This window comes from Lipomyces tetrasporus, assembly GCF_029532465.1.
Source record: "Lipomyces tetrasporus strain NRRL Y-64009 chromosome Unknown POJ06scaffold_14, whole genome shotgun sequence".
NCBI lineage: Eukaryota > Fungi > Ascomycota > Lipomycetes > Lipomycetales > Lipomycetaceae > Lipomyces > Lipomyces tetrasporus.
This window is the reverse complement of record NW_026611609.1, coordinates 1-16,787: the sequence shown is the minus strand read 5'-3', so window position 1 is coordinate 16,787 and position 16,787 is coordinate 1. Positions and strand designations below refer to the sequence as shown.

General features: G+C 46.7%; 5 protein-coding genes across 5 annotated transcripts; 4 read left to right on the top strand and 1 right to left on the bottom strand.

Annotated features, from left to right (window-relative positions):
* The first annotated feature begins 38 nt into the window (after positions 1-38).
* Positions 39-2,151, top strand: POJ06DRAFT_263804 (uncharacterized protein). Its single transcript, XM_056188931.1, has 2 exons — positions 39-501; positions 551-2,151. The coding sequence occupies exons 1-2, from the start codon at positions 94-96 to the stop codon at positions 1,652-1,654; spliced, it is 1,512 nt and encodes a 503-aa protein (XP_056039988.1). The 5' UTR covers positions 39-93; the 3' UTR covers positions 1,655-2,151.
* Positions 2,152-4,940: 2,789 nt separating this feature from the next.
* POJ06DRAFT_304414 (uncharacterized protein) lies at positions 4,941-6,400 on the bottom strand (the record flags this gene model as incomplete). The annotated part of the gene is made up of 3 exons (XM_056190833.1): positions 4,941-5,889; positions 5,936-6,040; positions 6,095-6,400. 3 exons carry the CDS (start codon positions 6,398-6,400, stop codon positions 5,218-5,220), a joined length of 1,083 nt encoding a protein of 360 aa, XP_056039987.1. The 3' UTR covers positions 4,941-5,217.
* A 1,332-nt stretch (positions 6,401-7,732) lies between these two features.
* Positions 7,733-8,585, top strand: POJ06DRAFT_181070 (uncharacterized protein; the record flags this gene model as incomplete). The annotated part of the gene is made up of 2 exons (XM_056184747.1): positions 7,733-8,069; positions 8,116-8,585. Coding segments are annotated over 2 exons (807 nt in total), but the record flags the coding sequence as incomplete, so codon positions are not given.
* A 1,015-nt stretch (positions 8,586-9,600) lies between these two features.
* POJ06DRAFT_184230 (uncharacterized protein) lies at positions 9,601-10,116 on the top strand (the record flags this gene model as incomplete). The annotated part of the gene is made up of 1 exon (XM_056184763.1): positions 9,601-10,116. A coding segment is annotated over one exon (516 nt), but the record flags the coding sequence as incomplete, so codon positions are not given.
* A 5,216-nt stretch (positions 10,117-15,332) lies between these two features.
* On the top strand, positions 15,333-16,726 carry POJ06DRAFT_203770 (uncharacterized protein; the record flags this gene model as incomplete). The annotated part of the gene is made up of 3 exons (XM_056185323.1): positions 15,333-15,628; positions 15,696-16,178; positions 16,240-16,726. 3 exons carry the CDS (start codon positions 15,333-15,335, stop codon positions 16,724-16,726), a joined length of 1,266 nt encoding a protein of 421 aa, XP_056039984.1.
* Between the last annotated feature and the right edge of the window lie 61 nt (positions 16,727-16,787).

The following is a 16,787-nucleotide window of genomic DNA, read 5'->3' as shown; positions in this document are numbered from 1 at the left end:
CTCAGGGGTAATTTGGGGAATTTGGGCCGACGGATAAAAAGATCTCGTGGTCCAGGGTTAAGAAAAATAACTCTTCAGAAATGCAGTAACAACATGGTGCTGACAGGCGACCACGAGTGCAATTTCATAGACAAAACACTCTGCAGCGAGTTTGAAACGGACGATATCGAGCTCGATTTGCGCGATGGTCGCAAGCAAATCAATGCTTACAGCGTTGATAACAATAGTGACCGGGTTAGCGGGCAAGAGGACGTTGAGCAGCAAAGCGGCGACGATATCTTGCCTCGCAAGCGAGGGTCAAGTGTCTACCGGTGGCTCAGGTTTACGGCGTTGTCTTACTATCGCAAGCTATTCACATTGGTGTTCTCAGCAAATCTCATCGCCGCCGTTATATTTCTTGTCAGGTACTCGCAAACCGATTTCGACGACCATATTGCTCTTGCACAAAATATTTGCGCGGCCAATATTTTCGCCGCCGCCCTCGTCAGAAACGAGCATGTCGTACGCGCTCCCTAGTGTATAATGTTTCCATGATCTGACGAGACTCCAGGTCAATTTGCTATTTCTTTCGTGTGCGTGGGTCCCGCGCTCTGCACCGCTGTGGCTTCGAGACCACTTTGCTCGCGTCTTCCACTACGGTGGACTTCACTCTGGCGCCGGCGTTAGCGGTGTTGTCTGGTTTGCGATCTACTGGGCCCTGGCAGTGAAAGACGCCGCGTTGCATAGCCGGACTAACACGCCTCGCCTCATCGCTATTCTAGTCATCAACAGCATCTGCTTGGTAGTCTTCATTATTATTCCCGTCGTTGCGTACCCGAGATTCCGCGTGCGGCACCATAATTATTTCGAGTGTTTTCACCGTTTTCTCGGTTGGACAGCAATAGTCTTGTTCTGGGTGTTGCTGTTCGTCTCGACGGGCTCAACAGCTCAGGCGCAGGGTCGTCCATATGCAGTGTGCCTGTATAAATCGGCCGTGTTCTGGTTGCTTCTGCTTATCACGCTGTTAATCGTCTACCCCTGGACACGTCTGCGCAAGCGTCACGTTCGTCCCGAAGTTCTCTCGTCACACGCCATCCGTCTCCATTTTGACTACGCTGCCGTTGCTCTCTGCCAGGGTATCAGAATCTCAACCAGGCCACTTCTCGAATGGCACTCATTCGCAACGATTTCAGAGTCTTCAGCCGATAAAGGTTTCTCTCTCATAGTTTCCAAGGCAGGTGACTGGACATCTAGGCAGATCGAACAAAAACCGGTCCGAATCTGGGTACGCGGAGCACCCATATACGGCATTTTACGGATCGCCACAATATTTAATCGAATAGTCGTCGTCGCCACTGGTTCGGGCATCGGACCGTGCCTGTCACTATTGAGTCCATATGAAATCCCATGCCGCATACTGTGGTCCACTCGGGATCCGATCACTACCTACGGCCAAGCCATTGTCGACGAAGTGTACCGCGTCGACCCGGACGCCGTCGTCATCGACGCTCGCAGAGGTGTGCGGCCAGATATGGTGCTTGAAACTTACAAGCTTGTCAAACAGAGTAATGCGGAGGCTGTCTTTGTTATTGCGAATCCCTCCGCAACGAGAGAAGTGGTGTACGGAATGAGATCGCGAGGAATTTGTGGCTACGGTCCCATCTGGGACTCGTAAAAGCTGACAGATTTCGGCATCAGCATCCACGGTCGTCTACGCCGCTAACTGTGAGTAATGGATATGGACTGAATAAATATGAACTATGAGATGGGAGCTGAGAGTCTAGTCTTGAATGACGAGCAGTCTCAAGGAAAATTCACGTCTATGGGTTCAATCAGCCGCCAGGGCTGATTAATGCGATTATTCTTTCCGTTCGCTGCAGGGATTCCGAAAATCCTGAGCAGTATTCGGGTTCAGAATGTTCGTGGCTATGCGCGGAAGGCATGGCGCTAACATAGAGTACTACTCTCGTGGCTTTGAGGGTTAAGCCGCGACTTTCGTCGTAAAAAAATATAAATCACATCGAATACTACCGGAGTCATTGGAACCAGAGTGAGTTTGTACATTAGCTTCAGTTTTATAATAGTATTGTCATTATCTAGAGTCTCCGGATGACCAGAGAAAGATTAAGAGCCATCTTATGCTTGCTATATGGCATTTATAAGTGTTGTAAGATAGGATATTGGATTAATCTCCAAGGGATTGCAAAATTGGTAGACGTGTCGTTAAGTTATTCATTGACGCGTTACTCATTGACGCGTCATGATTGGCTGAATTAAAGTTTGACTACTGCGCTAGCGTCTTGGCAAATTACGAATAATATTCGTTATTCGTATTCGACGCTCCCATACTTATTCGCTGCGAATAACCGAAATGGTACGAATACGAATAAGGAAAAATTTATTCGTTTACACACCTAACTTGCAGACCGGACCGGATTAGTAGAGCTTGTTTGGACCGGACCGGGTGGTGACAGAACCAAGAACTGTTGAAACCGCGGACTGCACCGAGTTTTTAAACCGGTTCCCGGTTTCGACAGGACACAACCCGGTCGAACTCGACGGAGATACCGGGATGGACATTTATCTCCGTCAGCAAGGGAGAAGTGGGTTTACGTATTTTTACTGGTTCGTGTGATTCTGCTCTTATGGATCTGAAATGTGACCTTGCATCTATAATGATATGGAGTGTGGGATAGGGAAATGATAAACCCGTGAGGAGAGGCAAATGGGGGAAAAAACTGCTGAGATGAATGCGTTCTTTTCCCTCGCCCTCTTGACATGTTGATCAATTGTACCAATTTTTATCTACACACTCATCCTTTGCCGAGTATAATACAAAATCGCGATCTATATACGTCACTATCAACTGATCGAGCATCATGCCTCCTCATCCCGATCCCGCCGCCACGAGCTTCACCTCCACCTCGCACGACTCCTACCCGGCCATCGCACAATCCGACCAGCAGGGCCGAACAGTCCTGATCACAGCTCATCCAAAGGCATCGGCCGCGCGACTGCTGTATCATTCTCCAACGCCGGCGTTGCGAATATCATCATCGCCGCGCGTTCCGGCCTCGACGAAGTCGAGCAGGAAATCCTCTCTGTTGCCCCGTCCTCCTCCTCTGCGCCACAAGTCCTCAAGTTGCAGCTGCATGTATGCTCAGAATCCAGCGTCGCCGATGCGGATACCTGGAAGACTGGAAGCCCTCTCCATCCTGCTGGTCATAAACACGGTAATCTTGGGCCCGGGTTTCGTTGACACAGCAGCGCATCCAGTCGCAGCGAAGGCAATCGCCGCGTTCTGCCTGATTTTCGGATTTTTTTTACGCGGCTGACTTTTATTGCTGAGATGCCGACTGCTAGGCTCAATTGTCCAGGTAGATGGAACTTGCGATTCCTCATACCATTTAGCTTGATGCTGCTTGGCCTTTAATATCACCACAGGTGGGACGAGAACCCCTGTTGATCCCACTGCCTCAATGATTGTTACCCATTCTCGGTTTCCCTGCATGATTGTACGGGGTCTCTCACTGCGTTCAGCAGACGTCACAACCTTTGCTGTTGATAGGAGACCCATAGCAAACCCAGTCTCGTCGAAATTATATATATCATCTAGGTGGATCCCATATTGGATAATTGTGTCACGTATGAGCTGGAACCACTCCTTGATCACCTTAGGATCCTCCATTTTGGCACGTTGATATGAAATCCTACGGTTGAATCGAGATTGCAACTCTGGCCTGCGTTTCACAAATTGGGTGGCCCAATTGATCCCAACCTGAGTAGTGGAACTGCCGGTTCGACTTAGCAATAGAATATTTGCCATTTCACGAAGGAATGAAGATCTGAGAGGGAAGCCACGTTTGTCAGATTCCAATAGCCATTTAACCAACGTTTCTTACTCAGTTGTAGTGAGAATATGGCTATTTTCGCGTTTCTCTGTGCGAGGGGTGGTTCCCCTGATACGCTTCTGAAGAGTAGAACCAGGGACCCCGTATACTGTAGCAGCTCGTCGAACTGATTTAACTTCTTTCGATTGATATACTTGCATAGCCATTTGAATTTGAGATTCATTAGCATAGGGCATTCTGTATGTTGTTGATAAAATATGACGCGTTGAAAATAATGTTGTAGAGATTCACCACCACACCGTCAAAATTGAAGATTTCATTTCAAAATCAACCGCAACAGAATTAAATTGGTCAATCTAGCAGTTCAGATTGATAGCTATTTTACTACGACAGCGTCTGATTGTAAGCAGAAGGCAGCCTTCAGTCGAACAGTGGAACTACTACTGTCTACCTATACTTACCTACTCTGAACCGTTACTGTTACTAGTCTGTGATTTCTCCTGACAATATACCTCTGTTTGGACACACATTACAGCTCCCCTTCCGCTGCCCACGTATCATACATTCAGTTCTATCACGACCACAGCTAAGCTAGTGATCTCGTCGCTGGATATATTTATTATTTACACTGTGACATTGTCACATTAGTAATCGCATCGACGTCGCAGTTAATGAATAAGCTACCAGATATTTATTTGTCACTACCTCAGCTATCACTGAGTAGTGTCTTTCGAATCTATCACTGAGTAGTGTTTTTTTTTTGAATCTGTCACTTAGCAGCTACCCTCAACAGTGATCAGCTTACAGTGTGTTAATGAAGTGTCACTAAACTGAAGGTAACCTATAAACCTTTCTCCCTACAATCATCCCTGCCTTAGTGGACACCAAATATACAATGAATATGGATGTCTTAGATAGTACGATCCTATCATCCATCCCGACCATCATTCGTCAACAAGAATATCAGTCGACAGGAAGACGGCCGGCCGGTCAAGAATGTACGACTGTATCGGTACACAGCTTGAAGCACGAAATTGTCTAAACCAAACTTACTGATTTCAGCTACGATTAAATTTGATACTTCGAATGCATGTAGATCAAGCATCAGTACTTTGTATTAGTTTCAGTCATGGATAATCATAGACTAGAACGTTGGAGCGTTGCACAAATACAACTTCCATTAGCAAGCATTTTCCATGCAGTTGTCGCACATCTGTCATTTGCATAGAATCGTGGTGCATTTAAATTACCACAGCCACTAGAACTCAGTCTTTCCTACATAATTTGAGCCACCATATAATACACCAGATAATAAATATTATGACTGGCTGATGTACAGTGATTCCGATTATCTTGATGTCACACTAAGTATTCAATCGGTCTAAGTTCACCCAGCCGTTGTAACTTCATCCATAACCAGTCTTTCCTCTTCGTCAGAGCCAGCCGTATCTGAATAATCGGATGCTGCCAAGCCTCGCAGCCTTCTCTCAAGATAAGAGGCACCTGTAACTAGCCAATACTCACCACCCGTGTTTCCGGAATTGAATTCTTCTTCATCTCGCAGAATGGCACTTATCATCGGAAAAGCGTTTGAATCGCGCAACAGGTAACCAATAGCTAGGTGAACGTTGCAAAACAACGAAGAAGGACGGGGAACCGAGTGAGATTTCCATCCAAACAACAATACCTCCCCATCATTATGCCTGGCCAACGCTTCGGTAAGTCGTTTGTCCGGGTATAATTTCCGAAGTCGGTAAATCTTCTCTCGACATTCGATACCAAAACGAAATCTGCCAAATAACGAATGTGTAGTAGGATCTAGCAGCAACCCATTGGATGGATCATTGATTTGGCTACCAGTCAACTGCGTCTCAACAGATTCACCGGCAAATATAGAGAGTGCCTTTCGCAGCTCCGGGTGACTGCTCGCGCTGAACGGAATAATATGCGCTCCTTGGAGAGGTGCTTCCGCAGAATAAGTCATACCAGGTGGAGGTGGATATGAGTCTGCATCCAATACTTGCCCGATTATAGATCCAACACCATCGCGATCGAATAACTATGTATCTGTTAGCTATAGTCAATCATTCCGAATTTATATTCACCTTGCGCCTGAAAGTCGCTTGATTTCTTGTAACCGTGCTTCTATCTGATGGAGTTGGCGTATGAGACGGGCCATCATAGTTAACAATAGATCTAAATAAAAATCTCTAGTCCAACCGATGACTGACGACTTCAAATGACTGAAGGAATTTCGAGCGTACTTCCTGCCATGTCCTAGGTCGACGGGGAACAAAGCCACTCTCTAGCGATGGTAATATCATGCGAGCATCGCACGGTCTTAATAATTTCCTTAATATTTCAATCTTTTGCGGCGAATCTGTGCAACGTTTCCATAGATCACCGGCAATTGAATCACGGTCATAACCCCACCGCAAGAGAGCGGTCGCGATCGGACGCACATCAATAGTGCGATTATGATAGTCAAAAGCAAGCGGAACTTCACAAGGTTCCAAAATTGTTATAAGACTCTCGGGTATGCTCTTCTCAGAATAATCCAGCTCGGTCATTATCAACGTTATGAAAAACCTCTGGCACAAGATACGCTATTGTCAAGCCAGCTTCTACACTCGATGGCATGCAAATCGTGCAGGATAGCTTTGTAACTGTAGCACTTTTACTTCCGGCTACACCCTAGCCATGCAAAATCTGGGCACTCCTATAGATGTAAGCTGGCGTTCAGGGGGCTGAACCGTGTCCGAATGTCCGAATTCCCATACTAATGAGCCGCATTGCCGCAGGTACTTTTCGGACATGGTTCAGGGGGGGTGGTTCTGTATACTAATCTGTGTCCGAAATTTCAAATATGGGAATTTCACGTCGACAAGGGCACCATTCGAATCGCTAATTTTGCTAGAATTTTAACAAATTTACCCCCAATTTTTGTCACGCAAACTGAGCGAGTTAATTTTTTGGTGTTGTCGGCCAGTTTGTGCGAGGGTTAGGGCTCAGTGTCCGAAAGTCCAGCGATGGGTTATGTTCTGTGTCCGAAATTGGGGTGACAGAAGTGGTTGTGTCCGAAATTGGGGTGACATCCCAGCCACTCTTTGGGAGGCCCAGCAGGTGTGAGACCCCGCGTCAGAGTCAGAGTACTCACACTGCCTGCGGTCGGACGAGCCTGTTCAGCCCATTAACCACGGGCGATTACAATAATAATTTTGCCAATAGAATTGCTGTAAATAATTCCAACTGAAGGTTCTGTCATTGATCATGTCTCACCTAAGCACTGAATTTTTTTGTCCTGAGTGTAGTCGCGCGGCGTTCCACAGCAGAACTGCCCTATAGATGTAAGCTGGCGTTCAGGGGGCTGAACCGTGTCCGAATGTCCGAATTCCCATACTAATGAGCCGCATTGCCGCAGGTACTTTTCGGACATGGTTCAGGGGGGGTGGTTCTGTATACTAATCTGTGTCCGAAATTTCAAATATGGGAATTTCACGTCGACAAGGGCACCATTCGAATCGCTAATTTTGCTAGAATTTTAACAAATTTACCCCCAATTTTTGTCACGCGAACTGAGCGAGTTAATTTTTTGGTGTTGTCGGCCAGTTTGTGCGAGGGTTAGGGCTCAGTGTCCGAAAGTCCAGCGATAGGTTATGTTCTGTGTCCGAAATTGGGGTGAAAGAAGTGGTTGTGTCCGAAATTGGGGTGACATCCCAGCCACTCTTTGGGAGGCCCAGCAGGTGTGAGACCCCGCGTCAGAGTCAGAGTACTCACACTGCCTGCGGTCGGACGAGCCTGTTCAGCCCATTAACCACGGGCGATTACAATAATAATTTTGCCAATAGAATTACTGTAAATAATTCCAACTGAAGGTTCTGTCATTGATCATGTCTCACCTAAGCACTGAATTTTTTTGTCCTGAGTGTAGTCGCGCGGCGTTCCACAGCAGAACTGCCCTCTCGAAGCACATTTCCGACAATCATCGGAGACTCACATCTATCGATTATAATGGCCAGAGTTATACGCTCGCTGTTACTGAGGATGGTACCAAGTACTTGTGTCCCAAGTGTGAGGGTCAGATGACTTCATTGCGTAGCTTGAAGCGCCATATGGCTCAATTCTGTAGAGCTTCCGATCATGAGCGAGTGCACTCCGAGGCTAACCCTGCCGTTGCTCAAGCCAACGATAACGCACCGCAGGACCGCGATACGGTGACACTTACTCTTAACCTTGCGGGTAATATTCCCTATGACTTGCGATACCCTTCTTAGGTCCACTGGAGAGCTAACAATTACAGAACCGCGCACGCTCGACGACATTGGGTTGGTGTACGAGAATACGTGGCATGTTGCGATTTGCAAGCTTTGTCACTTTGTCGTCGACAAAGCCATAGTCGTTAAGCATTTGAAGAGCGTGCACAGGCTCGTCGTGCCTAATGATAACGCTGTATTGCTAGTGCTACGGATGTACAAACTTCGGCCGCATCTAGCTGTCATTTGGAACGACACGGTGGAAAATCAGCTAGACGAGTCAGACGATGAGGGCCCTGGCCCTGCATTGTTCACTGAACCGGCGTTTCGACCGGGGTCCAAAGCCCTTGAGGATATTCCCATTCTTAATGGCTACAAATGCGCTCTCTGCGACCAGAAGCTCATCCACGTCTGCGTCGCAACGAAAGAGGGCATGAGGACCCACTACAAACGCAGGCACACAGGCCAGGCTGTTGAATACAATGAAGTCAAAGTCCAGGCTGTTGAAAATTGAGGGTGTCGTGGTGCCAGCTAAATGGCGTGGGTCATGTGACCCTACGTCATGTTAGCTAGTTGCATCGACGACGGCCGAGTTTTCACTGAGGCAGGTGGCTGACACTCATTTTCGGGTTCTCAGGTGCCTAACAAACGACTATATACGTCGTTATAATGTATGCAATGCATGGGAGACCATTGAACAAAATCAATCTTCCATATAGTAGTCATTAGTTAGCTCTAAGAGCATTAGTGACAACCAATTATTTATTAGTGACTAAGTCTAAACTCCCAACCGGACATCACCTAATTTCCTTAGCTTGGAAATTTGCGTACCGACAGGTGACTACACTCTGTGAGAACCTCTGCGTACTTAGGTCACCGGGATAAAGAGACGGTAGTCGTTCCGGGACACACTCTAAATTTATTGTGGATAACTAATCCAAATAAATTCAGCAAACTAGTAGGCTTTGCCTCTTACCTGTCAGAACAGCCGTTTGTCTACCTTGGACTGAGCAGGCATACTCATCTCTCGTAGTGAGTGGTACACCAGACTCAGTGAAGCCAGACATTTTATTCTAGTTCACAAAGACTAGTTTAGTTAGTGACCACGTCACTAGGCGTTTTAGTCGACCTCACTAAGGTTATTCGACCTAAGTGACCACTGCAGGGTTAGTGATACTCACTAAATCAGGGTTCTATAGACACCTATCAAGAAGTAAAAGAGGAAGGGTGCGAAAGGCACCTGACGTCGATGTATGCGCTGTCGAGTCAGTCTTAGTTATTGATTCCAGCAGTACAGCTATTTTGTTAGCGAGTTTTCTTAGACCCTCCCTACGAACATCTGTTAGTGTGCCAATATGGACACTAAGTACAACCTTAATATGGAGTTCCTGGACTCCGCCTCTACGGTCCTGTCCTCCATCCCCGCCATCCTCAAACATCAGGTTATGAGCCCTGGTGCGCCGGATGTGACAGATCGTTTGAAAGGCTGCATGGTAAGCACCTCAGGTGCCACGACCATGGTGAAATTTGACGGGAAGAATTATCGCAAGTGGGCGATGTATATGGAAGCACTATCTGTGCAAAAGAATTTATGGGATATAGTAAGCGGAACTGGATTCTACGACGTCACCAATCTGGAAGATGTGTGTGTAGTTGTCAAGAAGAACAGTTACGCGTACTTGGATTTCGTTCTCACCCTAGGTGACTACGAGCCAGGACTATTAGAGAGTAAAGATGTGCAACACATCTGGCGTAGTATGGAGGAGCGTTATAAAGAGAGCTCACTCACTCGTCAACTCGAATTGGTAAATAAGCTATTTACTTGGAAGTGCAAGAAATCAGAGAACCCCGACAAATGGGTTCAGGAATGGTGTGACGTCCTAAAAGAGTTTCTCAATATGCAAACCGACAAAGAAGATTTTTGGAAGGTAGTCATGCTGAACAACTTCCCAGAGGAATACGCTGGAGCCATCACTAGTCTGGGCTCGATCAGCGATATTCCAATTCGACTGATTGGGTCTAAACTGGGAGAACGACTCTGGGGACTGAAGGGGCAGAATGCAGCAAGAGGAAACAGTAAAGAGACAGCATACGGCGTCAACAACGACAAGAAAAAAGAGTCCAGGACATGCTATACCTGTGGTAAAGCTGGTCACCTAATGAAGGACTGCAGACGCAACAAGGAGAATCGACGAGACAATAACCAAAATGGTAGTAGAGCGACGACTCAGAAGTCAGGAAACAAGGACCACCAGGGACAACCGAAGGAAAGAAATTTGGCGCTCACCGAGCGCATGGCATTAATTGCAACTGACACCAATTCAGCAATAAAACCCGGCCAGTGGTACCTAGATTCAGGAGCCTCGTATCACTACTGTAATGACATTACGCAAATGTGTGATCTTCGTAAAGACAACAGAGTAGTTGAAGTCGCCAATGGCGCTGAAGTAGAAATTGAAGGCATAGGTTCGGTGAGAATTGCTCTCACAAATGCAGAGGGAGAAACTGCACCGTTCACACTCCAGGAAGTTAGATACTCGCCGAAATTCAGTATGAGTCTCCTATCCATCGGGCGAGCAACGGACACATGTAACGATGAAATTGAAATCGCATTCAGAAAGCAAGACGCATACCTGCGAATTGAAGGTACAGGGGAGGAACTACATATTGGGCGTAAAGAGGCCGACATGAGGCTGTACGAATTTAGCGGAAGCATCATTCAATGCAACGAAATGGTGTTTAATGCCAGAGAAGACGAGTTAAAAATTTGGCATCATAGACTCGGTCATGTTAATATGAACGATATCGGTGAAATGCTATCCAAAGGGCTCGTTAAGGTCACTACAAATAGTGATATGGCAAGCAAGGGCCGTTTCTGCGAAGCATGTGTTAACGGAAAACAAACAGTGGAGTCATTTCCTCCACAGGCAGAACGAGCTGTGAGACCGCTCGAAATAGTACACAGTGACCTCTGTGGACCGTTTAGAACTGAGTCGCTGGGAAGAGGACGATACTTCGTCACATTCATTGATGACTTCTCTCGCTACGTTACCATGTACGTACTTCGACGCAAAGGCGAGGTCTTCGAAAAGTTTAAGCAGTATAAGGCACTCGTGGAAAATAAATTCTCTGGAAGCGGATATAAAATCTCAGTACTACGAACAGATAACGGCGGTGAATATCTCTCAAATGAAATGACATCCTACCTACTGGACGTAGGCATTCACCACGAGCTAACGGTCTCCTATACTCCACAACAAAATGGAGTCAGCGAGCGAATGAACCGCACACTGGTAGAGTGTGTTCGAACAATGTTATTCGAAGCCGATCTACCTAAGTCATTTTGGGCAGAAGCCTTAAACACAGCAGTTTACATTCGCAACCGATGCAAGACCCGCGCGGTCAAAGGAAAGACACCGTACGAAGCTTGGACCGGTCGGGTTCCATCGATCTCACATATACGGGTCTTTGGAAGCGAAGCATGGATGCAAATTCCTGAGGAAAAGCGAAAGAGTAAACTGGAACCGAAGTCAGTCAAAGGAGTTCTCGTCGGGTATTCTAACGCTAGTAAGGGATATCGCATCTACAGTCTAGAAGGAAAGAGGGTAGAGATAGCAAGGAATGTAAAATTTAATGAGCGATCCGTAGGTGGGATTGAAAGTTTGGCATACGGTGAGGGACCATTATTAGAAGAGGAGGTCGATGACAAGGAGTATAATAGCGATGGCGATACTGCCACAGAAGTGGACACCGTCATAGTGAGCCAACGGCATGTAACAGATAAAGTAAGAAATGTAACGAATAAGGGTAGCGGGGATCGCGGGGATGCGATGAATGTCGATGTTGATGAGAGGCATGTAGATGATGATGACGATGTAAATGACATCGAGAATATGTCTGTTGATGATATGAATGTTCATGTACTTGGGGAAGGTGTCTCCGGAGAAGAGAAGATCGATGAGAGTGATGATAGTAGTGAAGGGCATGTCCAGGGTGGAGAAGTTGTACAATATGGCCAGGGAGTGATAAGGCGGCGCGAAGACCGGTCGCCAGATAGTAGTGATGGTGAAGGGCCGAGAATGGAGGTTGCAAAGAGAACAAGAAGAAATACTGGGAAAGAAATCGTCCTCAGTGGGGACCATACCGAGGGAAGAACATGGGCCCCAATCGAAACTGGGATGGTCTTGCGAGCGGATGGAACAGTAATGAAGTCGGATGCCCCAGAGGGAGCTGCGCCTCATGAAGGTCAAGTTCAAGTCAGTCAACCTCGTAGTCAATGGGCCGTCATTATTCCGGGAAGCCACCTAGGTGAAGTAGAGGGAGATGCGCCTCACGAAGGTCAAGTCAACGTCAGTCCCCCTCAAAGTCAACGTATCACCCGGAGCAGAGGTCCACCTGCTATCGAATACGCCCATGCAATTAGCGAACGTATTCTCATGATCAACGAAATCAAAGAACCAGTGAGCTTTCGTCAGATTTTTAATCGACCTGATCGACCTAAGTGGATCACTGCCTGCGACTCCGAGTACAACTCGCTAATCGCCAATGGTACATGGGAACTAGTTCTTCTTCCCAAAGGCAGAAAAGCTATATCCTGCAAATGGGTCTTTAAAATTAAATATAAATCCAACGGTGAAGTCGAGCGCTATAAGGCGAGACTAGTAGTTCGCGGATTCTCTCAAGTAGAGGGAGTAGACTACACAGAAACGTTCTCACCGGTAATCCGGTTCGAGTCGATTAGAATTCTGTTGGCTATCGCTACAGAGTTGGATATGGAAATAGAGCAGTGCGATGTCAAAACTGCATTTCTAAACGGTGACTTGGACGAGGAAATATATATGCGACAGCCGGAAGGTTATGTAGTGCAGGGGAAGGAGGAGTTGGTGTGTAAATTAAAGAAGAGTTTATATGGGCTGAAACAGGCCCCAAGGTGTTGGAATCATTGTATTCATCAGTTTTTGGAAAGCATTGGTTTTAAGAGGGCGGTTACAGAATATGGTATATATATAAAGGGTGACGGTCAGGAAATTATGTACATTGGGTTATATGTTGATGATATGATTATTGTTGGAAAGCAGAAGGATATGATTCGTAAGCTCAAGGACCAGCTCTTCAAGCGATTCGACATGACTGATATGGGGAACCTGGAATACTTTCTCGGGATCAAGATCAATAGAGACAGGGCGCTCAAGACACTTAAACTAGACCAAAGTCGCTACATAGAAAAGGTGCTGGCGACATTTGGTATGACAGAAGCGAAATCGAAGTCTATTCCTATGGACACATATGTCCAGTTACAACGGCTACCTGACGATCGGCCAGGCAATGAATCCGAATTTAGGAGTCTTATCGGCTGCCTTATGTATGCAATGGTCGCTACCAGACCAGATATTGCTGCCGCAGTCTCTAAGCTGAGTCAATACTGTAGCAAGCCTGCCGAGAAACATATTGAAGCAGCTAAAAATGTATTACGATACTTAAAAGGTACCGCCGACCACGGAATCACATACCGACAAACTGGACAGATTGCCCTAGTCGGTTACTGCGACGCTGACTGGGCTGGAGATAAAGAAACTCGACGATCCACAAGTGGGTACTTGTTTCTTCTTGGTGACGGCGCCGTGGCTTGGAAATCCAAGCGACAAGCCTCAACCGCGCTCTCTACCACTGAGGCAGAATATATTGCACTTGCAGAGGCGGTAAAAGAGCTTCTGTGGCTACGAATGCTGCTCAAGGAAATCAAGCACAAACAAACGACTCCTACAACAATATACGAGGATAATCAAGGATGCATTAGTCTCACCAAGGATCCGACCATTCATCCGCGAACCAAACATATCGATATCAGATACTTCTTCCTCCGTGAAAAAGTCCTCGAAGGTGAACACGTGAAGATAACTTACAAGCCGACCGATGCAATGATTGCCGATATCCTGACGAAGCCACTAGGCGGTCCGAAGTTCAGTCGTTTTACGAGAGAGATGGGTCTGCGAGCTTAGGAATCAGAGAATTTAGATTACAAACAACAAAGGGGCCATGGTTTAGGCACAAAAACAATAGAAAGGAACCTAAAATTAAATAAAACACGTTGTAAAAAATGTGTATCTATATTGAGTTATTATATTGATTTGTTGATGAACTGGTATTTATTATGTATATGTTAAATTTAGTTTCTCAGTGTAACAGGTAGCCTGAGAACACGCGATGTGCAGCACCTGTCCAGTGAAAAAGAGGGAGTGTTGAAAATTGAGGGTGTCGTGGTGCCAGCTAAATGGCGTGGGTCATGTGACCCTACGTCATGTTAGCTAGTTGCATCGACGACGGCCGAGTTTTCACTGAGGCAGGTGGCTGACACTCATTTTCGGGTTCTCAGGTGCCTAACAAACGACTATATACGTCGTTATAATGTATGCAATGCATGGGAGACCATTGAACAAAATCAATCTTCCATATAGTAGTCATTAGTTAGCTCTAAGAGCATTAGTGACAACCAATTATTTATTAGTGACTAAGTCTAAACTCCCAACCGGACATCACCTAATTTCCTTAGCTTGGAAATTTGCGTACCGACAGGTGACTACACTCTGTGAGAACCTCTGCGTACTTAGGTCACCGGGATAAAGAGACGGTAGTCGTTCCGGGACACACTCTAAATTTATTGTGGATAACTAATCCAAATAAATTCAGCAAACTAGTAGGCTTTGCCTCTTACCTGTCAGAACAGCCGTTTGTCTACCTTGGACTGAGCAGGCATACTCATCTCTCGTAGTGAGTGGTACACCAGACTCAGTGAAGCCAGACATTTTATTCTAGTTCACAAAGACTAGTTTAGTTAGTGACCACGTCACTAGGCGTTTTAGTCGACCTCACTAAGGTTATTCGACCTAAGTGACCACTGCAGGGTTAGTGATACTCACTAAATCAGGGTTCTATAGACACCTATCAAGAAGTAAAAGAGGAAGGGTGCGAAAGGCACCTGACGTCGATGTATGCGCTGTCGAGTCAGTCTTAGTTATTGATTCCAGCAGTACAGCTATTTTGTTAGCGAGTTTTCTTAGACCCTCCCTACGAACATCTGTTAGTGTGCCAATATGGACACTAAGTACAACCTTAATATGGAGTTCCTGGACTCCGCCTCTACGGTCCTGTCCTCCATCCCCGCCATCCTCAAACATCACAGGCCTTCTATGGCAGGTCAAAAGTTTTTTCACAGCTACGCTATGTTCAGGTCATGCAGGGACCGGAGGAGATGGTGCCCCCAATCACATCATTCGGAATCCCTGGTGATATTCATTCAGTCCCTGACGCTAATAGCACAATAAATGAGAAAAGGGATCTGAACCAGTTCGGGGTGAAGTTCCAAGTATATCCTTTACTGGAAAAACTGGACTTAAGCGAGCTTGGGCCCCTCCTGCATGCGCCGCAGGACAAGTCGTTTGAGTTGCTCAAAGATTTGTGCCTTAAGATGCTGCAGGCGTCAAGGGAGGATACAAGAGCAGGCTTCCAGCCCATGCTGGGTAAGGTCATGATTGGGGAGCGAGACAAGTACGGCCGAACGGCTTTTTGATGCTGAGCTACATGTTTTTGCGCCGTAACTAATCCAATATTGCAGGGATTTCTTCTATGAAGTACAAGAGCAGGCGACATTAGAAAACTACTCAACAATATGGGGGAAAGGGTTGTGGATCGCATGCCTAGCGATTACAAGCACCGGAACTCTGCATGACGGGCTCGAGCTCACACAAGAGCAGACAGGATCAGCTAATGATCTTGTTCATGACCTCGAGAGACTGAAGGCTACTCCTGACGTCGTTGACTTGGCTACTCAGACTGCAGCCCTGGGAAATGTCGTAGCCCTGAGCACACATATCCTGAGGCAGCAATTTGAGGTCGTCAACCGTGTACTGCCGACAGGAGAAAGTGTCGTCTCTCAGTACCTTGTTCCTCGGGCTATCAGCCTATTGTCCTTGCGACCCAATGGCTCATTCGTCAGCTATCTTCAGATAACCCACGTCACAGCGGCAATGAGGTATGCGCTTAGAAGCACAGTACTATATCGCGTGGCCAAAAGCACTGAGCCATTGTTACTTGATGAGTATGCGCCATTGGAACGCAGATGTGTCATTAGTGAAGGGCTACTGTTAATTATACTGCAGGGACGACGTTGACGAGGAATGCACCCTGTTCCTCACTCCTCAAAAGTCCACATCGTTCTCGTATTGTGTTCAGGTCCATGCTGCCTGCAAAAAATTTGGGCAGAAACACCAGGTGCCAACGATAACATGGGCAACAAATGACTTCTCTGCAGTTCGGCTTCAGAGTGGGTGCATTCTGACTATCAATTCACTAAAGTCATTCATCCAGGAACAATATAACGATGCGGAGGCGGGACTCCCTGATCTCTGTCTTGGGTTAGAGCTGCCTACGCATTTTGCGAGAGATATGAAGGACTATTTTAACATCCAGCAGCCCGGGTACAGTTTCTTCTCTGAGACGGCAAACAACTTGCCCAAGCAATATCTCTGGGATAGGATGATCGGGACAGCCAGTCTTCGGTCCCGGTTCACTAGTGGGACAGAAGGGTCAGGGTTAGGGTCAGGGTTAGGGTCAGGGTTAGGGGTCAGGGTTAGGGGTCAGGGTTAGGGTTAGGGTCAGGGTTAGGGTTAGGGTTAGGGTTAGGGTTAGGGTTAGGGTTAGGGTTAGG

What these genes read in the sequence shown, in the direction of transcription:
- POJ06DRAFT_263804 (XM_056188931.1), top strand. Translation starts at nt 94, where the DNA reads ATGGTGCTGACAGGCGACCACGAGTGCAATTTCATAGACAAAACACTC. An exon ending in TCGTCAGAAACGAGCATGTC is followed by an intron (nt 502 to 550) that starts GTACGCGCTCCC and finishes ACGAGACTCCAG; the next exon opens with GTCAATTTGCTATTTCTTTC.